The following is a 25931-nucleotide window of genomic DNA, read 5'->3' as shown; positions in this document are numbered from 1 at the left end:
ATTAAACTGCTCCACTGTCGTCCTGCTTGGTTCACAGACACTAAACTGAAGACAAACCACCGTGTGTGTGTCACTGAGATCAAATTAAACACCTGATTGGATAATTCACTGAAGTAAAAACACACTGTTTAGAGTGCGAAGTCACGTATTAAACACTTCAAGTTGAACCTTTTGAGAAAATTCTGTCCCTCTGTAAACCTGCACTGCAAAAACTCAAAGATCTTACCAAGAATATTTGTCTTATTTCTAGTCAAAATAAATCTCATTCTACTTAAAATAAGACTCATCACATTAAAAAGTAGCTTGTTTTTAGACACTTTTTACTTCTTTCAAGCAGATTTTCACTTGAAATAAGTAGAAAAATCTGATAGTGGAGCAAGTTTTTCTTTCTTATTACAAACACAAAAAACTTGCTTTCACTGGCAGATTTTTCTACTTATTTCAAGTGAAAATTAGTTTGAGACAAGTGAAAATGACCTAAAAACAAGTTAATTTTTAGGTAATGAGTCTTATTTTAAGTGGAAAGGGATTAGTTTTGACTAGAAATGAGACATTTTGACAAGAAATAAGACAAATATTCTTGGAAAGGTTTCCAGTTTTTGCAGTGTGTACACCTCTACCTGTCCACCTGTCCCTGTGTCCCTGTGTGGTCTCACCTGGCCTGCTGGATAGACTCCACCCACTCGTTACAGTCGGTCTCTTCCTCCGTCCTCAGCTCCAGAGGTTTCTGGCCCTCGTGTCCAAACACCACCAGGAAGTAGTGCTGCAGAGAGGAAGAGCTCTGGGTTAGAACAACCAATCAATCTCATCTATTCACTCATTCAGAGACAAAAACCAGTTTGGACGAGTTTTTGTCTTTTTCACTGTTTACGCTAGCGGACGCCTTTCCCCACCCTGTGACACATTTCATTTCATTTTCATTTATTAGTTTATTTCATAGTGACAGTGCACCACTAATCAACAGAGTTGGCCAGAGTTTTCCTCCGTTGTCCCTGGCCAGATGTTAAAGGCAACCTAAAAGCCAAAAAAAGCCCCCCAAAAAAGGGGCAACAATTAAGTACTTTAATTTCATTTCATCACCAGTACATTCTGGTGTTCCTGTGATGAAAGGAAGTCATGTGAACACAACAAACTCCTCCAACCTATCCGGCTGCAGGAGCAGACTGTAGCAGCCAACCGCCGCTTCGCTCCGTACACCAGCCATGAACGGACACAACCGGCTGTGAACTTGTTAAATCTGGTGACTTTCCAACGCTTTTTTGGGGTTTTTTTGGGGCTTTTTTCTGGTCTTGTTACAAACATTTCTGGTTTGGAGACTCTGATGTGAAAGCTAAGCTCATATTACTGCTGTCTTCGGCTGTCAGAATAGAGAATCATTGTAAAGTCAAAAATAGTCAAAAATAAAAGGTTTAAAAGAGAAGTTCTGCTTGAAAATGTCTCCTTCACTTGAAACCTGAGTTATCCTCCCAGGATGCTGAATTTGGAGAAAACATGCTGTATTCAAATGAGGATAACTAGAAAATGGAACATGCTACGAACTCACTGTTTTTTCCTGGTGAAAGTAGAGAGTCTCCCCTTTCATTTGAGACATTCTGTGTCATTTTAGACACAGCACAACAAATTCTGTGACTGTTTGAAAAGTAGTAGAAATCCTCAAAAGTGCTGGCACTGGCCACACTAAGGGAAACAACTCTGGCACTGAATGAGTTAATATATGAATATCTATTATCTATTATCTATTATTATCTGTTAATATAGAAGTTTGACATGCAGTGTTTCTATTGACATCAGTACTGGAGGGGTTAATCAATAGTAAAGTATTGATTACAAGCAGACACCATAGATGAAGATGAACTCTCCTGGTCCAATGTGTCACCTTCATCATCAGCATCATCACACACACTGAGGTTAACAACATCTGGACAAAACAAGAGACTCAGAGTTTCTGCTCATCAACACAAGAAGCTTCAGAAACCAGACATGTTCAAATTAATATTATAGTCTGTACATATGTGCTGTGTGTTAATGTTACTCAACGCTCCTCTTTTTCTGTCATACAACCAGAGTCAACTGAGGATCAATAAATTGGCTGTTAACCAACATGTCTGCTTCAAGTGTTTATTGCCTGCCCGAGAGGACATCAAACCAACAGGGTTACATTTACACCCATCTAACTATCTACCTGGTTAACTCAACTAACTAAAGCCGGGTTCAGATGACACGATTTCGTCGTGGCCGAGACATTTCCAGCGTCGGGAATGACAAACTGACGTAGTGTGACATAATTAACGACAAGCGATATTGTGTCTACGACGCTGTAGGCTACTATACGCCCCAACGGAAAGTCTAGCATGTTAGAATTTTTTTTATTTCCTCGCCTAGTCTGACATCTCCTACGACGTGAATCTCGATGTCGACCAATAGGATGACAGAGCGCTCTGACGCATTGTTTACACCCAGTGAACATGTGCTTCATGTGTAGTCTGAACCCGGTTTAAGTCAGTAGGTAACAAACTAAACAACTAAACTTCTACATGATCCTGCAGGTCCATGGAAATACTGATTACATGTTATATTATAAGCTATTATATTATATTATATTATATTACATCATAGGTTATTATAGGTTATTATATTATATAGTGTCTCCTGTGTTATAGTGAATCTATTTTATCTGGTATCCCAGACAGTGTGTTGGTCTGTGTGTGTTGTTGTCCACCGTCTCCTCGGGGCCTCACACCGAGTCCTGTCACCGTGTCACACCACATCACCACTGACGAGCCTCAGCACACACACACACACACACACACACACACACACACACACACACACACACACACACACACACACACACACACCTCCTGCAGCTTCACCACCACAACAAACACCAATGATCTGATGCTCTGACTAGTTACCACACTGCAAAAACTCAAAATCTTACCGAGAATATTTGTCTTATTTCTAGTTAAAATGTCGTTTCTAGTCAAAACAAATCTCTTTCCACTTTAAATAAGACTCATCACATAAAAAGCAGCTTGTTTTTAGACACTTTTTGCTTGAAACATCTTGAAAATTAGTTTGAAACAAGTGAAAATGATCTAAAAACAAGTTCATTTTTAGGTGATGAGTCTTATTTTAAGTGGAAAGAGATTAGTTTTGACTAGAAATGAGACATTTTGACAAGAAAATTGAGTTTTTGCAGAGGAGACCAGAGGAGACCAGAGGTTTCAACCTGAGACGATGAGACGACGGAGCTCAGAGTCCAGGAAGCGTTCACATCCAACTCTACATTTACTGTTGGATCTAAATGCTTCAGTGTGTTTCTGTCTGACTGCTGCTGTGTCACTGGGACACTGGAATCAGAGTATACATAATTCACACAGCAGCACGTATGTATGCACTTGATTGTAGGACTTGATCTGTGTGTTGATGCATGAACTCACTCAGCAGCAGCAGAGGAAACAACCTCACGTGTTTCTACCGATTCAAACGTGTTGTTAACTTTCATTTAAAGACAAAAACTTCCTGTTTGCAGGTCACATGGTGCCAAACGAACCAATCAGCAGGTTTGGGAGCGACACCATGTTAAAGTAATGTATCCTGATTACTTTTAGACGCTCTAAACGCTCTAAACTAAAACCAAACTTATACGATAAATGTTTTAGTTGAGCTGCTGAATGTTTAAACAGTGTCGTTGTTGTGTTGTTGTTGTTGTTCTCTTGTATCTGAGTGGAACACAAAGATGTTTGTACACTCATTATTTATTCATTTGCCCTTCAGGGCTTCCGTAGAGTTAGGTTGAGGTTGAGGTTTCCTCTTCAACTGAGGCCGTTTCACACACACGGTTTGTCAGTTTGTTGTTGTGTTGTGTTGTGTTGTTGTGTGTCCGCTGCATCATTGTTTATATGCAGTTTCAATTTTAAAATGTAATTCTGCAAAGTAATCCTTGTTTTAAAAAAATAAACCAGTAATCTGATTACATCTTTGTCTCTGTGCTGCCACAGAATACAGTCACGTTTCAGTCACGTTTGTATCTGCCGTCACATGTAATCTATTACTCAGTTCAGACGCTCATGTGAATATTCAAACTTTATTATTAACTAAAAACATAATTAACAATGTGCAGATATTGAAGTAAATTAACTCAAATGAACTAAACCTCCCAGTAGAAACAGGTTTGTGTACAACAGAGTATTAGGGCCACATCAAGAAAAAACAACAACACAGAGACTTTGAGAATAAAGTCGTAAATTTACGACTTTATTCTTGAAGTTTGTGATTTTTGGATTTGTCAATGTGGCCCTAATACTCCGCACTGCAAAAACTCTAAATCTTTCCAAGAATATTTGTCTTCTTTCTTGTCAAAATGTCTCATTTCTAGTCAAAACTAATCTCTTTCTACTTTAAATAAGACTCATCACCTAAAAATCAACTTGTTTTTAGATCATTTTCACTTGTTTCAAACTAATTTTCACTTGAAATAAGTAGAAAAATCTGATAGTGAAAGCAAGTTTTTTGTGTTTGTAATAAGAAAGAAAAACTTGCTCCACTATCAGATTTTTCTACTTATTTCAAGTGAAAATCTGCTTGAAAGAAGTAAAAAGTGTCTAAAAACAAGCTGCTTTTTATGTGATGAGTCTTATTTTTAGTATAATTAGATTTGTTTTAACTAGAAGTAAGACAAATATTCTTGGTAAGATATTTGAGTTTTTGCAGTGCGTTGTATTTGTGTGAATATAAACTGAATTAATTTGGGTTTTAAACAGATTTAAAACAAAACAAAGTCGTCAGTTTGTATGTTTTTTTTTTAGTTTAACATTATAAAGTCTAAATAAATAATAAAGAGAGATGTAAACTGACTGAATGAAGCGATGGAGAAGCTGCAGCGTTTCACCGTCCGACTTCTAAAGAGTCTAATAATGGAAACCAGCACAGACACAATTAGTAACATCAGAGAGAAACCTTACGTAATATCTGCTCCACTAAACAACACAGACACTTCAGAGCAACAACAACAACAACAGAGGCTGGGTGATAATTAAACAGCAGCTACAGCCTATTCCAACATTGTGTTTATTGGGATATATCCCTGAATCAATAAGATCACATAACAACACTGTACACTTTTTGCTTCTGTTGGGCCGAAAGGAGATGAACCTGCTTCAATACATCTGTGGAAGTCTTTGATATCAGACTATATTTCTCTGGAAAGACTAAGATTTCGTATCAACGGTCAGAACGACCTCTTTACAGCAAAGTTTGACAAAGTGTTAAAGTAGCTGGGAACTCAGAGTGCAACTGTCTGAAATGTTAAGACCCAACTAGGACCTTTGTGGAATATATTCTGGATTTGCTACATACTGAATCTATAACCTGTATGCACTGTACTGGACTGTTATCATTTTGAAAATGTTCAATAAAAAGAATTTTCAAAAAAAACAAACAACTGAGGCTGGTTGAACATGTCCATCATAATTCAGGTTTATATTTAATAATAAAGATAATTTATTAATAAAACGTCCTGAGCTCAGGAGACGATGAGATGTTCATGTTTCTGTTTCTGTTTCTGTTTCTGTTTCTGTAGCGTTTAGTTTGTTAAAACCTGAAATATAAATATAAATATAAATATAAATATAAATATAAATATAAATATAAATATAGACTTTGTCTCCACAGGGAGAGAAGAAGTCGCCGTAGTAACGATGATGTAACCACCAGCGGGTCAGAGACACTCGCTAGCGTGTGAGTGTGTGTGTGTGTGTGTCGGCCGCGGCCCAGAGAGGCTTAAGGGCTTCTGTGTGTGTGTGTGTGAGTGTGTGTGTGTGTGTGTGTGTGTGTGTGTGTGTGTGTGTGTGTGTGGTTGTGTGTGTGTGTGTGTGTGTGTGTGTGTGTGTGTGTGTGTGTGTGTGTGTGTTGGGGGTTTACATAAGCAGCAGCAGCAGCAGCAGCAGCTCCTTGCATCGTTAATGCGGCTTCCCCAGCGCTAAGCTACAGGATAACACAACAATGAGAGAGAGACACTCACACACACACACAGATAGAGAGAGAGAGAGAGAGATGTAAGCTCTGCCCCCCCCCCCCGACCCTGCATCACTGCACACACACACACACACACACACACACACACACACACACACACACACACGCTCCAGTTTGCAGCCGTCTGAGACTGGGCTTCACCTGCTGCAACATGAAAAGACCAAAAACACTGAAACAACTCAAACACATCAGAGCTCAGGTTGATTCCTCTACTGGTCTATGGTTCTACAGTACGGTGGCCCTGAAGGCTCAACTCACTGAGACCGGAGCAAAAACACACACACACGCAAACATGGTGCAAGTTCAGTCTGACAACATGAGCTGCAAAAACTCACAACACAACAGGAGAAGGAGAAGTAGAAGGCAAGGCAACTTTAGCGCATTTCATACAAGGGTCATTCCGCCAAAAGAGTGCCATTTGCTCATTGTAACTGTTAAAAATTAAACTTAATTTTTCATTCCATTTCAGTATAGAATTTTTTAATATCCACATTTACTCATTCAAAATGAGTACTGGTCAATCTCAGGCTACTTTATTTAATTTATTGCTGCTTTTATCATTGCATTTTTGAAGAAAAAGTAACAGCAATGAGAGTAACAGCAATGAGTTTTTAGCATAAAATCAGCAATTGTGTGAAATCTAGCCAAATAGCATCTATACTAATAGCTTGAGCACACAGAGCACATTCTTAGGATTTAACTGAATATTTTACTTTTGATATCAATAAACACTGTCTAGAGATAATTTAGGTAACAGGAATGAGTTTTAAGAGTGACGGACCCTGACATAGCTACAATATCATTCAATTTCAGGAAAAATAAATTACAGAATTTAATGTTGGTCTTCCCATGACTTTCAAAAGACCTAAATGATGTCACTTCCTACGTCACTACGGTGGCCCTGAAGGCTCAACTCACTGAGACTGGAGGAAAACACACACACACGCATGCAAACATGGTGCAAGTTCAGTCTGACAACATGAGCTGCAAAAACTCACAACACAACAGGAAGAGAAGAAATAGAGACGAAACAAATCTGGAAACAACAGAACACCTGTTTTACCAATGTGAGACTGTCCAACATTTGTGGAAATCTCTCCACAACTTAATATCATCCACTTCCATAAACATTGATTTCTGGTCCTTTCAAAACATTCAAATGGGTATAATCCTCAAAGATAAAAAAAAACAGATTTTTTGGAGAATAACCTCATTATCATTACTAAATATTATATACACAAGTGTCGATATGCCAAATCCCCACCTTCATGGCTTGCACATAAAAATGAAATAGGCCTATCCTTGTTACAAAAATGTTTGAAACAAATGAATAATCCCCATGCAGATAAATTGTTCACATTTATAGCAAATCTTAATTTAGCAGAGGAAGAACTCTGACTACGGTGGCCCTGAAGGCTCAACCCACTGTGACCGGAGTTAAACACACACACACACACACACGCAAACATGGTGCAAGTTCAGTTTGACAACATGAAAAACTCACAACACAACAGGAGGAGAAGAGAAGAAGTAGAAGAAATATGGACCATAATATTTTCCATAAGACTGGACTGGATGTCTTCAAAGCTTTCTTGTTTTTACATATTTTACAGACAGAGTCATAGACAGATTAAAGTTCCACATAAAACAAAGTTTCATTTGGCGTAGCCTGGAGAAATCTGGCTTTATGTGGAATTTACCCAACAGACACAGCAACTTTATTACGTTATTAACATCCTTACATTCAACGTTTAAGAACAAGACCGTACTTTCAGTAATAATGATCAAAACTTTATGAGATTCCCAAATCAATAAAGACATTTGAGTCCAAACATTAGTAGCATGGGGACATCCATAAAACACATGAGAGATAGACTCAACCGACTGGAGTAAAAACACACGCAAACATGGTGCAAGTTCAGTCTGACAACATGAGAAACTCACAACACAACAGGAGGAGAAGACGAAGGGGAAAAAGAAGAAAACGAAAAAGAAGGACAAGAAGAGGAAGCAAAAGAAAAAGAAAAAGGAGGAGGAGAACTCTGACTACGGTGGCCCTGAAGGCTCAACTCACACAGCTAAAGATGGCGGCGGTGCAGCAGCTCTATTTACAGTCTATTGATCAAACTTAAACCGATACTGGTGCATTAAAATAACTCAAATTAATTTAATTTGTCAATCGTTGTTTGGATTTTAACTTTATTTTTGCTTTATTTCTTCGTTTTATTGTCATCTTGTATTTCCAGGTTAGTTTGTTTAGTTTTTTTTCTCCATGTTGACGGAGCTCAGCTGTTCTTCAGCTCCTCGTCCAGACTCTGTAGTTGTTATGTAACTGAGAGGACGGCAGCTCTCTAGTCTCTACCTGCTGCTGCTGCTGCTGCTGCTGCTGCTGCTGCTGCTGCTGCTGCTGCTGCACTTTCACCTCATTGTTTCAGATAATGGTGCCACGTGCATGAACTCTGAGGTTTTACATGTTCATACATTCCTGCACACTGCAAAAACTCTAAATCTCACCAAGAATATTTGTCTTATTTCTATTCAAAACTAATCTCATTCTACTTAAAATCAGACTCATCACATAAAAAGTAGCTTGTTTTTAGACACTTTTTACTTCTTTCAAACAGATTTTCACTTGAAATAAGTAGAAAAATCTGATAGTGGAGCAAGTTTTTCTTTCTTATTACAAACACAAAAACTTGCTTTCACTGGCAGATTTTTCTACTTATTTCAAGTGAAAATTAGTTTGAAACAAGTGAAAATGATCTAAAAACAAGTTCATTTTTAGGTGATGAGTCTTATTTTAAGTGGAAAGAGATTAGTTTTGACTAGAAATGAGACATTTTGACAAGAAATAAGACAAATATTCTTGGAAAGATTTTGAGTTTTTGCAGTGCACCTCCTCCTCCATCATCATCATCATCACCACTGACTCAGAGGAAGGAGGAACCGTTTGTCTGGATGCAGTGACACAACGAAGACAGGTCCACTCAGTACAGTAAAAGGTGTGTGCTGCAAATAGCACAGGTACCAGCAGAGTGTGTGTGTGTGTGTGTGTGTGTGTGTGTGTGTGTGTGTGTGTGTGTGTGTGTGTGTGTGTGTGTGTGTGTGTGTGTGTGTGTGTGTTGGTATTCAGACAGTGGCTGCAGGCTAAAGGACTGGAGAGGATGGAAGCTATTCTTAGTCCGGCACAGCAGCAGCAGCATCCCAGAGCACGGCCACGCGTTACATAGGCTACAAACACACAACACAACACGACACGACACGACACGACACAACACAACACAACACAACACAACACAACACAACACACAGACACACACAGTGAATCTCTGGTTTTATGTCCAGTAACACAACAGTGTCGTTGTATTATCACATATAATCTACAGTTATTATCATAATAAACCATCTTGCTCAGTTTTCTCCCCTCACTTCACTCTATCAACCCTCGTCACCATGGAAACACATCAGTCAGGTGGTGGCAGGTGAGACGCTGTCGTGGGCAACGGTCCACAGAGAAACACAACACACACACACACACACACACAGCCTTAAAACCAGCCGTCAGGACTTCCTGTCACTTTGTGATGTCACAACAAAGCCCCGCCCCCTTTCTCTGAGTGTTTTATTCTGAAATCTGCTCAGATTTTTATCTATCTATCTATCTATCTATCTATCTATCTATCTATCTATCTATCTATCTATCTATCTATCTATCTATCTATCTATCTATCTATCTATCTATCTATCTATCTATCTATCTATCTATCTATCGTTCTATCTATCTATCTATCTATCTATCTATCTATCTATCTATCTATCTATCGTTCTATCTATCGTTCTATCGTTCTATCTATCTATCTATCGTTCTATCTATCTATCTATCTATCTATCTATCTATCTATCTATCTATCTATCTATCTATCTATCTATCTATCTATCTATCTATCGTTCTATCTATCGTTCTATCGTTCTATCTATCTATCTATCTATCTATCTATCTATCTATCTATCTATCTATCTATCTATCGTTCTATCTATCGTTCTATCGTTCTATCTATCTATCTATCGTTCTATCTATCTATCTATCTATCTATCTATCTATCTATCGTTCTATCTATCTATCGTTCTATCTATCTATCTATCTATCTATCTATCTATCTATCTGTCCGTCCGATCAACAGTCTGTTTTTTTTTCTCTCCAGCTGTTTGAGAACAAACTGAAGCTAAAATAAGAGTCAATAACCAGATGGTCAATATTAGATTAGTGAGGTTGAAGCTGTAAACAAACGAGTCTGAGGAGGAAAAACAACTCGTTCTGCTTCACTAACGTCCAGGAAACATGAATAAGACTCATCATCATCATCATCATTACAGTCTGACTCTGCAGAGATGTCAACTTTACTTTAAACCGCTTCCTAACATCATCACATTACTAACTGGAACAACGCGTTACAATGAAAACAAAGTGTGGATGTCAGTCAGATTAGAGAAGCAGCAGCAGCTTTTTGAGTTTCCAGCTCATTACACACAATGATCACAACACTGGAGTCTCACATTTACTGTAATAACCTGTTCACCTCCTCTCTCACTAATCCCACTGAGAGAAACGAGGGGGGGGACTCTGCAGGATCAGTCACCACAGCACACACACTTCTGCTTCGTTAACTAATAAATGCAACAAGTGCAAACTGTTCATTGATATATGTGATATCTCCACGATAAAAATATTTCTTGTGTAAATATTTTTGTCTCTGTGAAATACAAAAAACCCCCAACATATTTCTACCAGGTCTGCAGCCTGGTAACTCAGTCTACATGGAAAATAAATGTACGGCACATTTATTCACACTAGTCAGCAGTACGGTGGCCCTGGAGGGTCAAACCACTGCAGCTTCACTAAACATGCAAAGACACAAACGTAGCTACAAGCTCAGAAAGCAACAAACTTCATCAGTCTGACAAAAAACTCCCAACACAACAGGACGTGTTTCTGGAGGACACAATAAAGAGAGGGACCAGGCTAGAGGCTAATGCTAAGCTAACAGTCTATGTGATCTAAAGTCAAGAAGAACTGTCAGTGCCCGATCCGTACCCGGAACACGATCTGTTCCAGACTTCTGCGCATGCTCTGTTTTACGGCATTAGCTTCAAAGCTATGCTAACTGCTAGCCTAGCAGTAGAGCAGCTAAAAGTCGCTGTAGCGTTGTTAAGACACTTTATTAATTTTAAATATTTTTTCATGTGAGAAAGTCACAGTTTAGAGTCCTGATCTGTGGTCAGTTTATCCAACTGACGTCTGTTTGGAAGTTTGCTCCGAGGTTTTGGGAGAAGTGCAGAGCTACAGGGAGCTAACGTTAGCTCGCTGCTCGGCTCATCTCAGAGGCAGCAGCGGCCGGCTGAGGGGATCGAACCTGTGATCGACCGGTCAGCCAGACGTCGTCATGCCGGTGGAGAAAGGAGCAGATTAATTTAATTTCTGGTCTCATTGATTAGTTTGTGTAAATGAAAAGTGAAGCTTCAGGAGCAGAAATCACCACATTTACATCAATAAATAAATGTTTTACAATTAACTGATCGGTCACATTACATTTAATTTAATCAGAAATAGAACAGAGGGGAATTTGTTGCGACGTGCTTGTGTTTTTCCTCAAAGAACGTCTCTGTTTTCAGGCATATCCGCCGTGTCTGCCAGGGGAGAAGGGCGCATGTGCAGAAGCGTCTGAAACGGATTTTGTTCCGGTGTAGGTACCAGATCGGCTCGGGGTCCTGCACCTGCAGATGACGTCGCGCATGTCACAAATCGTGATTGGTTGAAGCTCGGAAAGTTGGAGGAAACCATGGAAACACAAAATGTTCGGCAAAATTTGCTTGTGGTCGGAGCATGGATGTGTTATATTACCGTCGGAGAGCGGTGTTTGCAAAGCGCTGCTAACGTTGGGCTAGTGCTAACACGGAGCTAACAGTAACACAGACACACACACACACATAAATGATTATACACGAAGAACAAGGGTAGTACGGTGTGTGTGTGTGTGTGTGTGTGTGTGTGTGTGTGTGTGTGTGTGTGTGTGTGTGTGTGTGTGTGTCCGTGTAGCGTTAGCTTCGTGCTAGCCACGAGCATAGACACGAGCCGAACTTTTCTAACTTTATTTATCCATGGTTTCTTCCAACTTTCCGAGCTTCAACCCATCACGATTTGTGACATGCGCGACATCGCAAGTGCAGGACCCCGAGCCGATCTGGTACCTACACCGGGTAGGCTACCAATCGGGCACTGACAAGAACAACTAAAGGCCCCAGACCGGTCCCACTCTTTACTGACCGGTCCGTCACTTTATCGTGTCCCCAGAAACTCTTCCTGCTCAGCTGGTTGAGTCTCTGTGACACTGAAGGAAACTTGAAGCAGTTAGTTCAGTTACATATTGAGTCTAAAAACAGAAGACAAACACTTCCTGTTGTTGTCTCGTCTCTCTGTCCCCTGGGGGGCGTCGGGACGTCGGGACACGCCTCAATAAACTTATTGTTACATGCAGCTTTAAAAGCGGTGTTTATGTTTCCATACGTGTTGGAAACGTGGAAGATGAAAGATCAACAGAGTCGTGTTCTCGTCCAATCAGGCGTCGTCTACGTGAAACATCTGCTGCTGCAGAATGAAAACACAACGTCGCCCGAGGACGAGACACAACGAGACAACGAGACTCACACAGCCGTGACCAGCACAAAACTATACAACAACCAGGACTTTAACTTTAACTTTACATTTATAGACGTTAAATATTCAACATGAACCAGACTGAGCAGGTTTTAACTGGAGGAGCTACAGCTTTAGACAAATAGAAAAGTTTTAATATTTGATGCTTGAAAAGAGGAAGTGGAAACAAATACAGTGAGTTCAGATGGGGACTTTCAAAATAAAGCTCCATATAAATATAAATGTGTTTAATTTGACCAGTAGTTGTTATTGATTTGATCAGATTATGGATCATATGTGTTTTCTCTCTTCCCCAGTGAAGCTGAAGGTTTTTATTAACACACTGAGGATTATTGATGTTTCTCTGGTGTTTGACTTTCATGTCTCAACCTCAGGTTCACAACCAGCTTCATCATCTGACCACTAACAACACAACTAGAGACACAACTGACTGTTTTTCTCTGATGTGAACAAAGTGAAGGTCTTTGCTGATTGGTCAAATCAAACTAAACATGATGACATCACTCTGATCCAATGATAAACAGATGAATCAAATCACCGGGCAGATTAGTGACGATCACAGCTGATCAATTAAACTGAGGAAGAGGAGGAAGAACACGCCTGTGACCTTCCAGAACTGACAACCTGACATTTAAACCTGCTCTTGTTTTTAACACACACACACACACACACACACACCTCTGTCTGGTTTATTAACTGTTTCAGCTCCAGTCTGCTGTCTGACCTCTGACCTCTGGACATTAGAGACTCTGTAAACATGAATCAGCTGAGACTGTCAGTGTCCGATCGGCAGAGGTGGAGAAAGTCCCGATGTTGCAGGTCCAAGTAGAGTCTCAAGTCTTTGCTCTCAAGTCCCAAGTCAAGTCCAAGTCCTAAGATTTTTGTTTCGAGTCCCAAACAAATCGATTATAATTAATGATAAGTAAAGATCATGACCACGCCTCAGTTGTTAAGTTGTTTATATTTTATGGTTAATGTTCTGTCACTTATTCATCTGTTTATTTTTATTAATATTCTATTGTGATATGCTTTATAAGCACTGCCTTCTCATTTAAAATTGAAGTACAGTAACACGCCAGAAATCTCGCGTGATCAAACGTGATCTGACGTAGCTACTCTGTTAGTGGTAGCCATCCAAGATTCTCTATTAAACCATCTTTGGTTGCCATGGAGCCGTTAGCCATACTAGTTTGTTATGCTACGTGTGCTGCAGTCAGCTGCTTCTTTATTGGTCACATTCAATTTCACGTCACATTCTGCGGAGACGGTGACTCAGGATTGTCGTGTTCCCCCACACACAAGCCGACTTTTGACCCAAACGGCCACAATTGTTGGGGCCGACAATCGTAAATATTGAACATGTTTAATATTTGATCAAGCAAGTCTTAAGTCATCAAAATCGGGACTCGAGTCCAAGTCAAGTCTCGAGTCCAAGTCCCCACCTCTGCCGATCGGTACCTGGAACAAGATCCATCCCAGACGCTTCTGCTCATGCGCGTTTCCCCTTCTCTATGTTTACAGCGACACCGCGGATATGCATGAAAACAGAAACGTTCTTTGGGAAAAACACAAGCACGTCACAACTAATTCCCCTCTGTTCTATTTCTGATTAAATTAAATGTAATGTGACCGATCAGTTAATATAAAACATTTATTTATTGATGTAAATGTGGTGATTCTGAGGAGGAGGAGAAAGAAGAGGAGGAAGAGGAGGAAGAAGAGGAGACGACAGCGCTGAATCAGAGCGAAGAGAAACCACCGACTACGACTCAGTCTACGGTGGCCCTGAGGGACCAACTCACTGCAGCTTCAGGACGCACACGCAACCATAACAACATGATAAAAGTTAAAGAATATATACTGTATATAAAAAAAGAAGCCTATGTTCTGATCCGAGTTATTAAAGGGACAGTTCAACATTTATTCAGATCCTCCTCTCGCCATAACCCCTATAGTCATAGCAGTAGGTTCATCTCCTTTAATTATCAGTGCATGTTGAAATAATAACGTATAATCATGTGTGGAGATGACATCATCCAGGTCAGAGGTCAGTAGGTCAACCTACAGACCCCGGATGTTGATAACAGCTAACCCCGGACTCAGAGGGGAATAGCACTAGCCTATCAGAACTAAATATTGGTGAAATGAAGGAGTTTCTCTGCAGATAATGTGTTATTTAGAGGCTGCATTCTGCTGCCCTGTAGACTCCATTATACAGATATACGCGCCTCTCGGCTGGAGCTCATTTCATCACAACCACTTGGAATGACACCAAAGTTATCTGGGGGAGGAAATGATCGGATTTTATGATAGAAATAATGTCCAGGTTGTAAAAAATGGTCCTTTAAATCTTCCTGTGAGTGTGAACACAGAAGGACTGGGTCAGGGATCAGAGACTTCAGTCGTGTTTCACTCATTACATCCAGACTGAATCTAAAATAAATGAAGGAAACAAATGAAAACAGACTGTGACCCCGCCTGCAGCCCAAACCTCGTCTGAATGAAATAATAATACTAATCCAGATGCTGCAGCTGCTGACGAGGAGGAAACATCTTCATCTTCATGTCCTGCAGCAGCACAAACAGGAATGTGGGTCGGTTAAAATTAGCCTCCGATGCTGCTACGGCTCAAACCTCCATCAGACTGTTTATTACCATGATCAATAATAATACTGCTGCTTCACACCGGCACCAAGAGTCTCTGGTTATCAATAACTTTATTGATCTATAAAACAGTACAAAAAACGCCCAAATAAAGACTTTCAACTGAGAAACAAACACAGATGAACTGAAGCTGCTGATGGTTTGAGACAGAAACTGGACGACTCCGCTGGTTCACAACGATTTTAAAGATCAAGAAATTAAACTGCAGACGGATCAATGAAGAAAATGAGCTTTACACACACACACACACACACACACACACACACACACTGAACAGAGTGTAAACACTGTATGACATCTGTGTGTGTGTGTGTGTGTGTTGATACGACATTTACATAAACACACTCCTCCCTCACCTTAAACAGAGAACAAGACACCGTCAACAGTAACACAACGCTTCACTTCATATTAGAATGATTATATACGTATATATATATATGTTTAGTTTAGTTTATTTATTTAGCACACATTTAAATTCAATGGTGCAAGGAGGGAACGAAGCCGGTTGGCTTGTACATAGTAAGTTCCACCCCTATAACAAATTACAACAAGACAAATTTCAATGGCTAACAAATAAACATAGAAAAAAAGGAGATAAAGTGCGTAGATAATCAACGTAGGCTATAGAAGTCCAGTTCTGAATATTGTGATTGATTTTTAGAAACAGAACTCTATGTTTATGTCATCTATCAACTGTTTTATAGTTTTATTTCCTTCTTTCTGCAGAATTTAAATAGTGAACAAAAACCTATTTAACATCCTTTAACTGCTCTATGATACGTTTTGTTTTACTTCTCCTTTGGTTCCTGTCAAATTCACTAAATCCTGAGACTGAAGCTGTTTCTGAGTTTCTACTAAACTAAACTGAAGCTGAACAAACTTTAATCGTGATTTCTTTACTAAACTGTGACTTTATGGTTTTGTTTCAACAGGAAACCTTGAGCTGGGTTCAACTGCAGCTCTGTATCAGTTGATTTACTCCACTACAGTAATAAACTACTTTACTTTTATACTTTACACCCTGCACGTTATAGGAAATACATGCAAAGTCTGTTTGTTTTTAAAGTTGTTTGTGACTGAATCATGTGAAACACACCCTATTATTATCATGAGATAGTATCCAAGGGTTGTTTCAACTGACAGAAAGTCAGCACAACTTGAGAGGAATCTATATTGTCATGCTCACTGAGTATAGATGTGTTCTGGACTTTATTCACTTCCTGTTTTATTTTGTTAAGCTCTGTTTCATCCTTGTTTCACTCCCACTTCCTGTCAAGTTTCCCGCCAGTTTTCAGCCACACCTGTTTGCCATCACTAATCATCCACTCAGTACTTATACACCTAGTGTTCCATACCTACCTTGCCAGATTGTCAAGGTTCCTCGGTTCCCAGCTCTCGCACGTTCTTCAAGTGTATGTATACTCGTGTTTGACCTCTTGCCAGTATTTTTGACCCTGCTCTTGCCTTGCCCTGTTTGATACTTTTGCCTGTGGTTTTTGGACCTTTTGGACAGTTTTTGACTCTGCCTTTGTCTAGCCCTTGCTTGTACTTTCGCCCCGTGGACTGCCTATTTGTGAATGACCTCTGCTCGTCCTGTAATAAAGTGTGTGTTTGATCTCTGCACTTGAGTCTCCAAGCCTGTTCGTTACAGTACAATCTGGCCAATGACTGACTCAGCAGGATCAGACCCCATAAGCGCTGCCATACGCAACCAGGGTCAGCGTCTTCACCAGCATGAGGAAGTTTTGGAATCCCTCTCCGTAAGCATGCGGCATCTCCAAACACAACAAGGAGGCATGCAATCTTCCCTGGAATCAATGGTGAGTGCATTAGCTAACCAGATGCAGGTGATGCAGGAGAGCATGACAACACTCCCGGTTCCTGTGCTGGAGGCCAACCCTGGAATCCCACCTCCTCACGTGGGCCCTCATACTCCTGAACCACGAGGGATTCAGATCGAGAAGTACGAGGGTAATCCTGCCACCTGTCGCTCATTTCTGGTAAACTGCTCTCTTCTTTTTGAGTTAAATGCTTCCTCCTACTCCTCAGAGAGAGCTAGGGTTGCCACTGTGATCACTCACCTCACAGGCAAGGCTAGAGAGTGGGCAACGGCAGAGTGGGCAAGGCAGTCAGAGGTTTGTCAAAGTTTTTCTGAGTTTTCCATGGCACTTCGTCAGGTTTTTGAGCACTGTACACCTGGTCGTGAGGCAGCCCGAGGACTGCTACAGATCCGTCAGGGAAGATCCAGAGTCTCTGAGTATGCTATAGAATTTCGGACAATGGCTGCTGATAGTGATTGGAATAACTCCTCCCTCTGTGATGCCTTTCTGAGTGGATTGTCTGAGGAGATTAAGGATCTACTGGCTCCCCTTGATATCCCTACAGACCTGAATGCTCTCATTTCCCTTGCTGTCAAGATTGATAACCGGCTGGTGGAGAGGAAGAGGGAGAGATCCCAGCGTGCTACGCATCTCCCAACCTACAGTAGGCAGCAACGAGCGGGTGAGAGATCTCCTGAACTGTCTGTTTCTGGTTCCTCCAGTTCCCCTGTTGCCCCGGAGGAACCCATGCAGCTGGGACGCACTCGTCTATCTCCTGAGGAACGACAGAAGAGGATGTCTGAGGGGCGGTGCATCTATTGTGGGCAACATGGACATTTTCTCGCCCGCTGTCCAGTAAAAGACAGGGCTCAGCAGTAGAAAGGAGGGTACTGGTGAGCCGAACCTTAGCTGGTCCTCCTAACCGACCTCTTACCATGGCTAAACTGTTTACTCCTTCTGTGTCTCTTGAGTTGTCTGTACTCATTGATTCAGGAGCTGATGACAATTTTATGGACATTGACCTGGCCAAACAGCTCATGCTGGATACAGAGCTGTTGCCTCAACCATTAGTCGCTCATGCTCTGGACGGACATCTGCTAAGCCGAGTCACTCACCGTACTCAACCAGTGAAGCTTCAAGTGTCAGGTAACCACTCTGAGACACTTTTTTTCAACCTGATCAATTCTCCTCACATGGCACTTATTCTGGGCTATCCGTGGTTGAAGAAGCACAATCCCCTGGTAGATTGGCAAACGGGTCTCATCTCTAGCTGGGGGGAGCAGTGTTCTGTCTCATGTTTAACTGCTGCTGTTCCTTTCACTGACTCTCCCAAGCCTTCTGTGTTCCCGGACCTCTCTGCTGTTCCCCCAGAGTATTTGGATCTCAAGGAGGTTTTTAATAAAGCCAGAGCCTCCTCCCTGCCGCCGCACCGACCCTATGACTGCGCCATTGAGCTCCTTCCTGGATCCTCGCCTCCCAGGGGTCGGTTATACTCCCTCTCTGCCCCTGAGAAGGAGGTCATGAATGAATACATTCAGAAGTCTTTAGCTGCTGGGCTCATTCGACCATCTTCTTCTCCTGCTGGTGCTGGGTTTTTTTTTGTGCAGAAGAAGGATAAGACCTTGCGCCCCTGTATCGACTATCGAGGCCTTAACGACATTACTGTTAAGAACAGGTACCCCCTTCCTCTCCTCACGTCTGCCTTTGAATCATTACAGGGGGCTACCATCTTTTCCAAGCTGGACCTGCGCAATGCCTACCACCTGGTCAGGATACGGGAGGGCGACGAGTGGAAGACGGCTTTTAACACCCTAGTGGCCACTATGAATACTTGGTGATGCCTTTTGGTTTAACCAATGCCCCTGCTGTCTTTCAAGCTCTGGTGAATGATGTGCTAAGGGACATGCTCGATCGCTTTGTTTTTGTGTATCTCGATGATATCCTCATCTTCTCCAGGTCTAAGCAGGAGCATGTTAAACATGTACGCCAGGTTCTACGGAGACTTCTGGAGAACCAGCTTTTCGTGAAGGCGGAGAAGTGCGAGTTCCACGTCTCCAAGGTTTCCTTCCTGGGGTCCATTGTGGCTGAGGGTAGTCTTCAGATGGATCCCTCTAAGGTCAGAGCTGTGTCTGAGTGGCCCAGGCCGGAGACAAGGAAACAACTTCAACGTTTTTTGGGTTTTGCAAACTTCTATAGACGTTTTATAAGAAGTTACAGTTCTGTTGCCGCTCCTTTACATGTTCTCACGTCTCCAGGAACCTCTTTCCGCTGGACTCCTGCTGCTGAAGAGGCCTTCCAGCACCTGAAACAGAGGTTTTGTTCAGCTCCCATTCTGACACTCCCTGATCCTAACCAGCAGTTTGTTGTGGAGGTCGATGCATCGGATGTGGGTGTGGGGGCTGTCCTTTCTCAACGCTCCTCTGTCGACAACAAGATTCACCCTTGTGCCTTCTTTTCCAGACGTCTCTCTCCGGCGGAGAGGAATTATAATATTGGGGATCGTGAACTGCTGGCTATAAAACTGGCGCTAGAGGAGTGGAGACAGTGGCTGGAGGGGACCCCACAGCCTTTTCTTGTGTGGACTGATCACAAGAATCTCGAGTACATCCGGACGGCCAAGCGGCTGAACCCAAGACAGGCGAGGTGGTCTCTCTTTTTCAACCGCTTTAATTTTTCTCTCTCTTACCGCCCAGGTTCCAAGAATGCAAAGCCGGATTCCCTGTCTCGTCAGTTTGAGCCCGAGTCTGCTCCACAGACACCAGCTACCATCCTTCCTTCTGCCTGTTTTCTGGGTGCCCTCACATGGGAGATGGAGAGTGAGGTGCGGCAGGCCCTGGATGGGGTTGAGGTCCCGGAGGATTGCCCTGTTGGAAGGTTGTTTGTTCCGCCTCATCTCCGAGGTCGTGTCGTCCAGTGGGCCCACACCTCCAAACTTGCCTGTCACCCAGGAGTGAGCAGGACCATCAGCTTCCTCACTCAGCGGTTCTGGTGGCCCACTATGAGAAGGGAGGTGAGTGAGTTTATTGCTGCCTGTCCAGTCTGTTCACAGAACAAACCCTCCCGTGCGGTGCCTGCAGGACTTCTCCAGCCCCTGCCTGTTCCCAAACGCCCCTGGTCCCATATCTCCCTGGACTTTGTCACAGGATTACCAGTATCCGAAGGTAACTCTGTTGTTCTGACAGTCATCGATCGCTTCTCTAAGATGGCTCACTATATTCCCTTGCCCAAGTTACCCTCTGCCAGGGAAACGGCAGAGGTGGTGTTGTCGAATGTTTTTCGTCTCCATGGTCTTCCCCAGGATGTGGTGTCAGACAGAGGCCCGCAATTCACGTCCCGTTTTTGGAAGGAGTTCTGTTCCCTCATTGGTGCCACAGTCAATCTGTCCTCAGGGTACCACCCACAGTCCAATGGTCAAACAGAGCGATACAACCAGGAGATGGAGACGGGACTGCGCTGCCTGGCTTCTCAACATCCGACTTCCTGGAGTAAGCAGCTCTTATGGATTGAATATGCCCATAATTCTCTGCCTGTTTCTGCTACAGGGTTGTCCCCGTTCCAGTGTGTGTATGGTTTCCAGCCTCCCATTTTTCCTGAGTTGGAGCACGAGGTTGCAGTCCCTTCGGCTCACGCTCTCGTTCGGCGCTGTCATCTGGCGTGGAGGAGGGCCAGAGCGGTTCTTCTCCGGACGTCCACACTCTACCAGCGCCAAGCCAACCGCCATCGCAGACCAGCTCCTGCCTACCAGCCGGGCCAGAGAGTCTGGCTATCGACCAAGGACCTGCCTCTTCGGGTTGAATCCCGCAAGCTGGCACCTCGCTTCATTGGCCCTTTCCCCATCTCCAGAGTCATCAATCCTGCTGCTGTTCGACTTCGCTTGCCACGTCACATGAGGATCCATCCGACCTTTCATGTCTCCAAGGTCAAGCCTGTGACTGAGTCTCCACTGGTTCCCCCCCCCAAACCCCTCCTCCCCCCCGTCTTGTTGACGGAGAGCCCACGTATTCAGTTAACCGGTTACTGGCAGTCCGCGAGAGGGGCAGGGGTCGTCAGTATTTGGTTGACTGGGTGGGCTACGGCCCTGAAGAGCGGTCATGGGAGCCATCCAGGAACATCATGGACTCTTCCCTCATTAGGGATTTTCACCAGCGCCATCCGGATCTTCCTGGTCCGTCCGGTGCCGTCCCTTGACGGGGGGGTACTGTCATGCTCACTGAGTATAGATGTGTTCTGGACTTTATTCACTTCCTGTTTTATTTTGTTAAGCTCTGTTTCATCCTTGTTTCACTCCCACTTCCTGTCAAGTTTCCCGCCAGTTTTCAGCCACACCTGTTTGCCATCACTAATCATCCACTCAGTACTTATACACCTAGTGTTCCATACCTACCTTGCCAGATTGTCAAGGTTCCTCGGTTCCCAGCTCTCGCACGTTCTTCAAGTGTATGTATACTCGTGTTTGACCTCTTGCCAGTATTTTTGACCCTGCTCTTGCCTTGCCCTGTTTGATACTTTTGCCTGTGGTTTTTGGACCTTTTGGACAGTTTTTGACTCTGCCTTTGTCTAGCCCTTGCTTGTACTTTCGCCCCGTGGACTGCCTATTTGTGAATGACCTCTGCTCGTCCTGTAATAAAGTGTGTGTTTGATCTCTGCACTTGAGTCTCCAAGCCTGTTCGTTACATATATATTATAAAAACCACCAGTAAGGACAAACATGAAACCTCACTGTGTCACAACAACAGGAGTTCATCTGTGGAACGACTGCAGCAATGAGCTGAAAACGTGGAGCAAAAAGATTATTTAGAAACAAAATACTGAGTTCCTATGAGATGGACTTGTTCTTTTCTTCTTTATTTATTTTTTCATTACTTATTTATATGAATAGCAGAAGGGGGTCGGACCAGAAAATGTTTTAACTTCTTCTTACCCCTTTTGAACATGACAGGCATGTTCTTTAGAGATGATGATTATTAACAGGGGCGCCGCCAGGGATTTTGGGCCCCATGAAAAGAATCTTTACAGGGCCCCCAACACAGCGGCGAAATTTTTTGATGCTATTTTATATACAATTATGCATTTTAATGGTATTTTTGACTATCATTACCATATTTGTGAAAGAGGAACAACATGACAGTTGACATGTTCAGTAGGGGAAGAACTGAGCACTCAATGGAATACAATGGAATTCATTTTTCATTTCCCAACACAGATTCACCTTTGTATTGTTTTGAGACTGTAGTAAAATGTAGGCTATTGTTATTGCAGGCGTTGATGTTTCCAAAACAATAAAGTTATTGTTACCAGGACATTGAAAATAAAACATTTGTGATTATATGTTAGTTAATAACTTGGTGTCATTATTTTTACTGTATTATCATTTCATCATCATTAGGGGCCTCTCTGGGCCCCCCTCAATCATGGGCCCCTAGAATCCGTCTCCTTTACCCCCCCTTTTCGGCGCCCCTGATTATTAATACACATTTATTCATTCATTGATTTTATTTTTGTTATTTGTTTGTTTCGTTTTTACTCTTGACATGTTCAATAAAGAAATGAAATGGAAAAAATGAAATGAAAATGACTTAATTATAATTTGCACATTAATATTTTACATTCTAATGATATAAACAGTTTAAAGGTTCAGTGCACGGAATCAGATTATACAGTTTTTAAGTTTGTTAATGTCTTGAAATGTGTATTCACATATGTCAGTGAATTAGTTTCTGTATTTTTCTGTCTTATTGCTCTCGTTTATATGAATAAAATACATTATTATAAGAACTAAAACACCTTCATAAAGGCTGTTTATCATCATGACCCCCCCCCCCTACTTTATTTTTATACTTACACCCTGCACATTACAGTAGGAAATACATGCAAAGTTTGTTTTTTTTAAGTTGTTTGTGATTGAATCATGCGAAACACTGTTATTATTACGTTATTATGATATAAACAGTTTAAAGGTTCAGTGCCAGTGAATTTTCCGCCTTATTACACTGCAAAAACTCAAAATCTTTCCAAGAATATTTGTCTTATTTCTTGTCAAAATGTCTCATTTCTAGTCAAAACTAAACTCTTTCCACTTAAAATAAGACTCATCACCTAAAAATGAACTTGTTTTTAGATCATTTTCACTTGTTTCAAACTAATTTTCACTTGAAATAAGTAGAAAAATCTGCCAGTGAAAGCAAGTTTTTTGTGTTTGTAATAAGAAAGAAAAACTTGCTCCACTATCAGATTTTTCTACTTATTTCAAGTGAAAATCTGCTTGAAAGAAGTAAAAAGTGTCTAAAAACAAGCTGCTTTTTACTGTGATGAGTCTGATTTTTAGTATAATTAGATTTGTTATGACTAGAAATGACATTTTAACTAGAAGTAAGACAAATATTCTTGATTTTTCTACTTATTTTAAGTGAAAATCTGCTTGAAAGAAGTAAAAAGTGTCTAAAAACAAGCTACTTTTTAATGTGAATTTCAAGTGATGATTGTATGATTGAAATAAGTAAAACGTTTATTAAAAACAAGCAACTTTTTAGTCTTATTTGAGTCCTTTGAGTCTTATTCTAAGTAGAATTAGATTTGTTTTGACTAAAAATGACATTTTGTCTAGAAATAGGACAAATATTCTTGGTAAGATTTTGAGGTTTTGCAGTGTGCTGTCGTTTATATGAATAAAATACATTATTATAAGAAATAAAACATCTGCCGTGTGTATCTTTACCTGCTGTTTCTCCATGTGTGTGTGTCTCTACCTGCTGTCTCTCCATTGGCTCGTTGCTGACTGCGGACACCTTGGGCGCCGGTGCCCTCTCGCTTGTTTTTAAGAAACTTTTTACTCATTTCAATCATATTTTCACTTGAAATAGATAGAAAACCTGCTTTCACTATCAGATTTTTCTACTTATTTCAAGTGAAAATTGGTTTGAAACAAGTGAAAATGATCTAAAAACAAGTTCATTTTTAGGTGATGAGTCTTATTTTAAGTAGAAAGAGATTAGTTTTGACTAGAAATGAGACATTTTGACAAGAAAGAAGACAAATATTCTTGGAAAGATGTTGAGTTTTTGCAGAGTATAAGAAATAAAACAGCTCCATTAAGGCTGTTTATCATCTGCTCTGTGTGTGTGTGTGTGTGTGTGTGTGTGTGTGTGTGTGTGTGTGTGTGTGTGTGTACCTGCTGTCTCTCCATTGGCTCCTTGTTGCTGAGCGCGGACACCTTGGGCGCCGGTGCCCTCTCGCACGTGCATCCCTCCAGCAGGTAGATGCCGGACGGCCTCGCGCTCTGCTCCGTGTCGTAGTAGAACAGCAGGTTCTGGTAGAGCGCGAAGAACCGGTCGGTCCAGCGGCCAGACCCGGTCTCCGTGGTCTTCTTACCCAGCACGCCGCGCCGCGCGCCCTCTTTACGCGCCACCGCAGACAGGTAGAGCGCGTGCCCCTCGTTGTAGCGCACGCTCTTCTGCATCTTCTTATGGTTTGATGATGATGATGATGAAGAGTCTGGTTATATTAATATTAATGTTAATCTGAATAATGTGAATGTTGTGGAGCCAAAGTTCAGACGCTGCGCCGCCGCCGCATCACATCACAGCTCCGTTACTCCGTTACTCCGCAGCGGAGGGATACGAGGCAGCACAGGGAGGTAATCCGGCTTTATTACCCATAGATACAGGCTATATACTGACTACTACTATATCTATGTTTATTACCATGCTGCAGAAAGTTGGAGCGTCCGCGGCGCAGCGCTCATCCTCTCATCCGGACGGACTGAGGGGTTTTAGTTTCCTCCGCCGTCTCCCTCCGCAGCTCCAAACTTTGACAAGGAGTTAAAATACAACAAAATAAAAGGGGGAAAAAGACAAAATAAATCCAATCCTCCGTCCGCAGCAGCAGCTCGGACGGACTGACAGCAGCAGCGCAGAAATAAAAGTAGAGAGAGATAGAGGGTAGAGAACAGACGGTGAAAGCAGAATCACGGCGGAGATCAGCGCTAAGCCGCGTTGACACCAACTTAAAGAGACAGGGAGCTGCACGCGCTCACAGACACGCCCCCTGGAGCAGGTGCACGGGAGCGCGTGGTGGTGGACAGTAACGGAGTACATTTACTTGAGTAGCCTCCTACATATCCTGTCCTACTGTAGGTTTTATTATTTTGTATAATTACACAAAATTATTTTTTGTATAATTTTATTGTTTTATCCTACTTTTATATGCAAACATTGTGAATGTAGTGTAACAGAGTTTTGGTGTTGATTCCACTTCCACAGTGACAGCCAATCACATAACTTTATTCATGTGTCACGGACGCTCACTGGTTAGCAGGGCTCTCCAAATATGGGCTGTGATGTAAACACAGTGCCAGTATGCTAGGACTGAGCCCATGGTGGGTTTGTTACCTACATCCATGTTTGTTACACGAAGCACAGCGTTATAGCCACTGAAACTGTGTCAACAATGTAATGTAATAATGCAGTTATCATGATATTATGTTCAGGAAGCTGGAGACAGTTTTATACATGGAACTAAATGTGTTACAGAGGGTTTATTTTGTTTAATGTTTAGAACTAGCGACCTTAGCTCGAAGGCTAAGCTAACTTGCTAATTTTCCTCCATGAAGCTGTGCTAACGAGTGCTGTGCTTGACCGTGAGCTGACCAGTCATTTCCGTATCATTGTCCAGGCAATAAGAGTCCGGTCCTGAAGCTA

The 25931-nt window shown here is 41.9% G+C and overlaps 1 protein-coding gene across 1 annotated transcript in view; it reads right to left on the bottom strand.

The window, feature by feature from the left end:
• The window catches only part of rasgrf2a (Ras protein-specific guanine nucleotide-releasing factor 2a), a 63597-nt gene extending 38906 nt beyond the window's left edge, over window positions 1–24691 (bottom strand). Inside the window, exons 1-3 of the mRNA XM_085792531.1 lie at window positions 24446–24691; window positions 23982–24020; window positions 657–763 (exon numbers count right to left, since the gene is read on the bottom strand). Of these exons, the coding sequence (XP_085648657.1) occupies window positions 657–763; window positions 23982–24020; window positions 24446–24691 (392 nt within the window). The remainder of the gene's footprint in view (window positions 1–656; window positions 764–23981; window positions 24021–24445) is intronic.
• Between the last annotated feature and the right edge of the window lie 1240 nt (window positions 24692–25931).

Source organism: Trachurus japonicus, chromosome 12 (assembly GCF_045865225.1).
Source record: "Trachurus japonicus isolate A0001 chromosome 12, Traja_1.0".
Classification (NCBI taxonomy): Eukaryota; Metazoa; Chordata; class Actinopteri; order Carangiformes; family Carangidae; genus Trachurus; species Trachurus japonicus.
The sequence above is the reverse complement of the archived record's forward strand: the minus strand, read 5'-3'. Positions and strand labels throughout refer to the sequence as shown.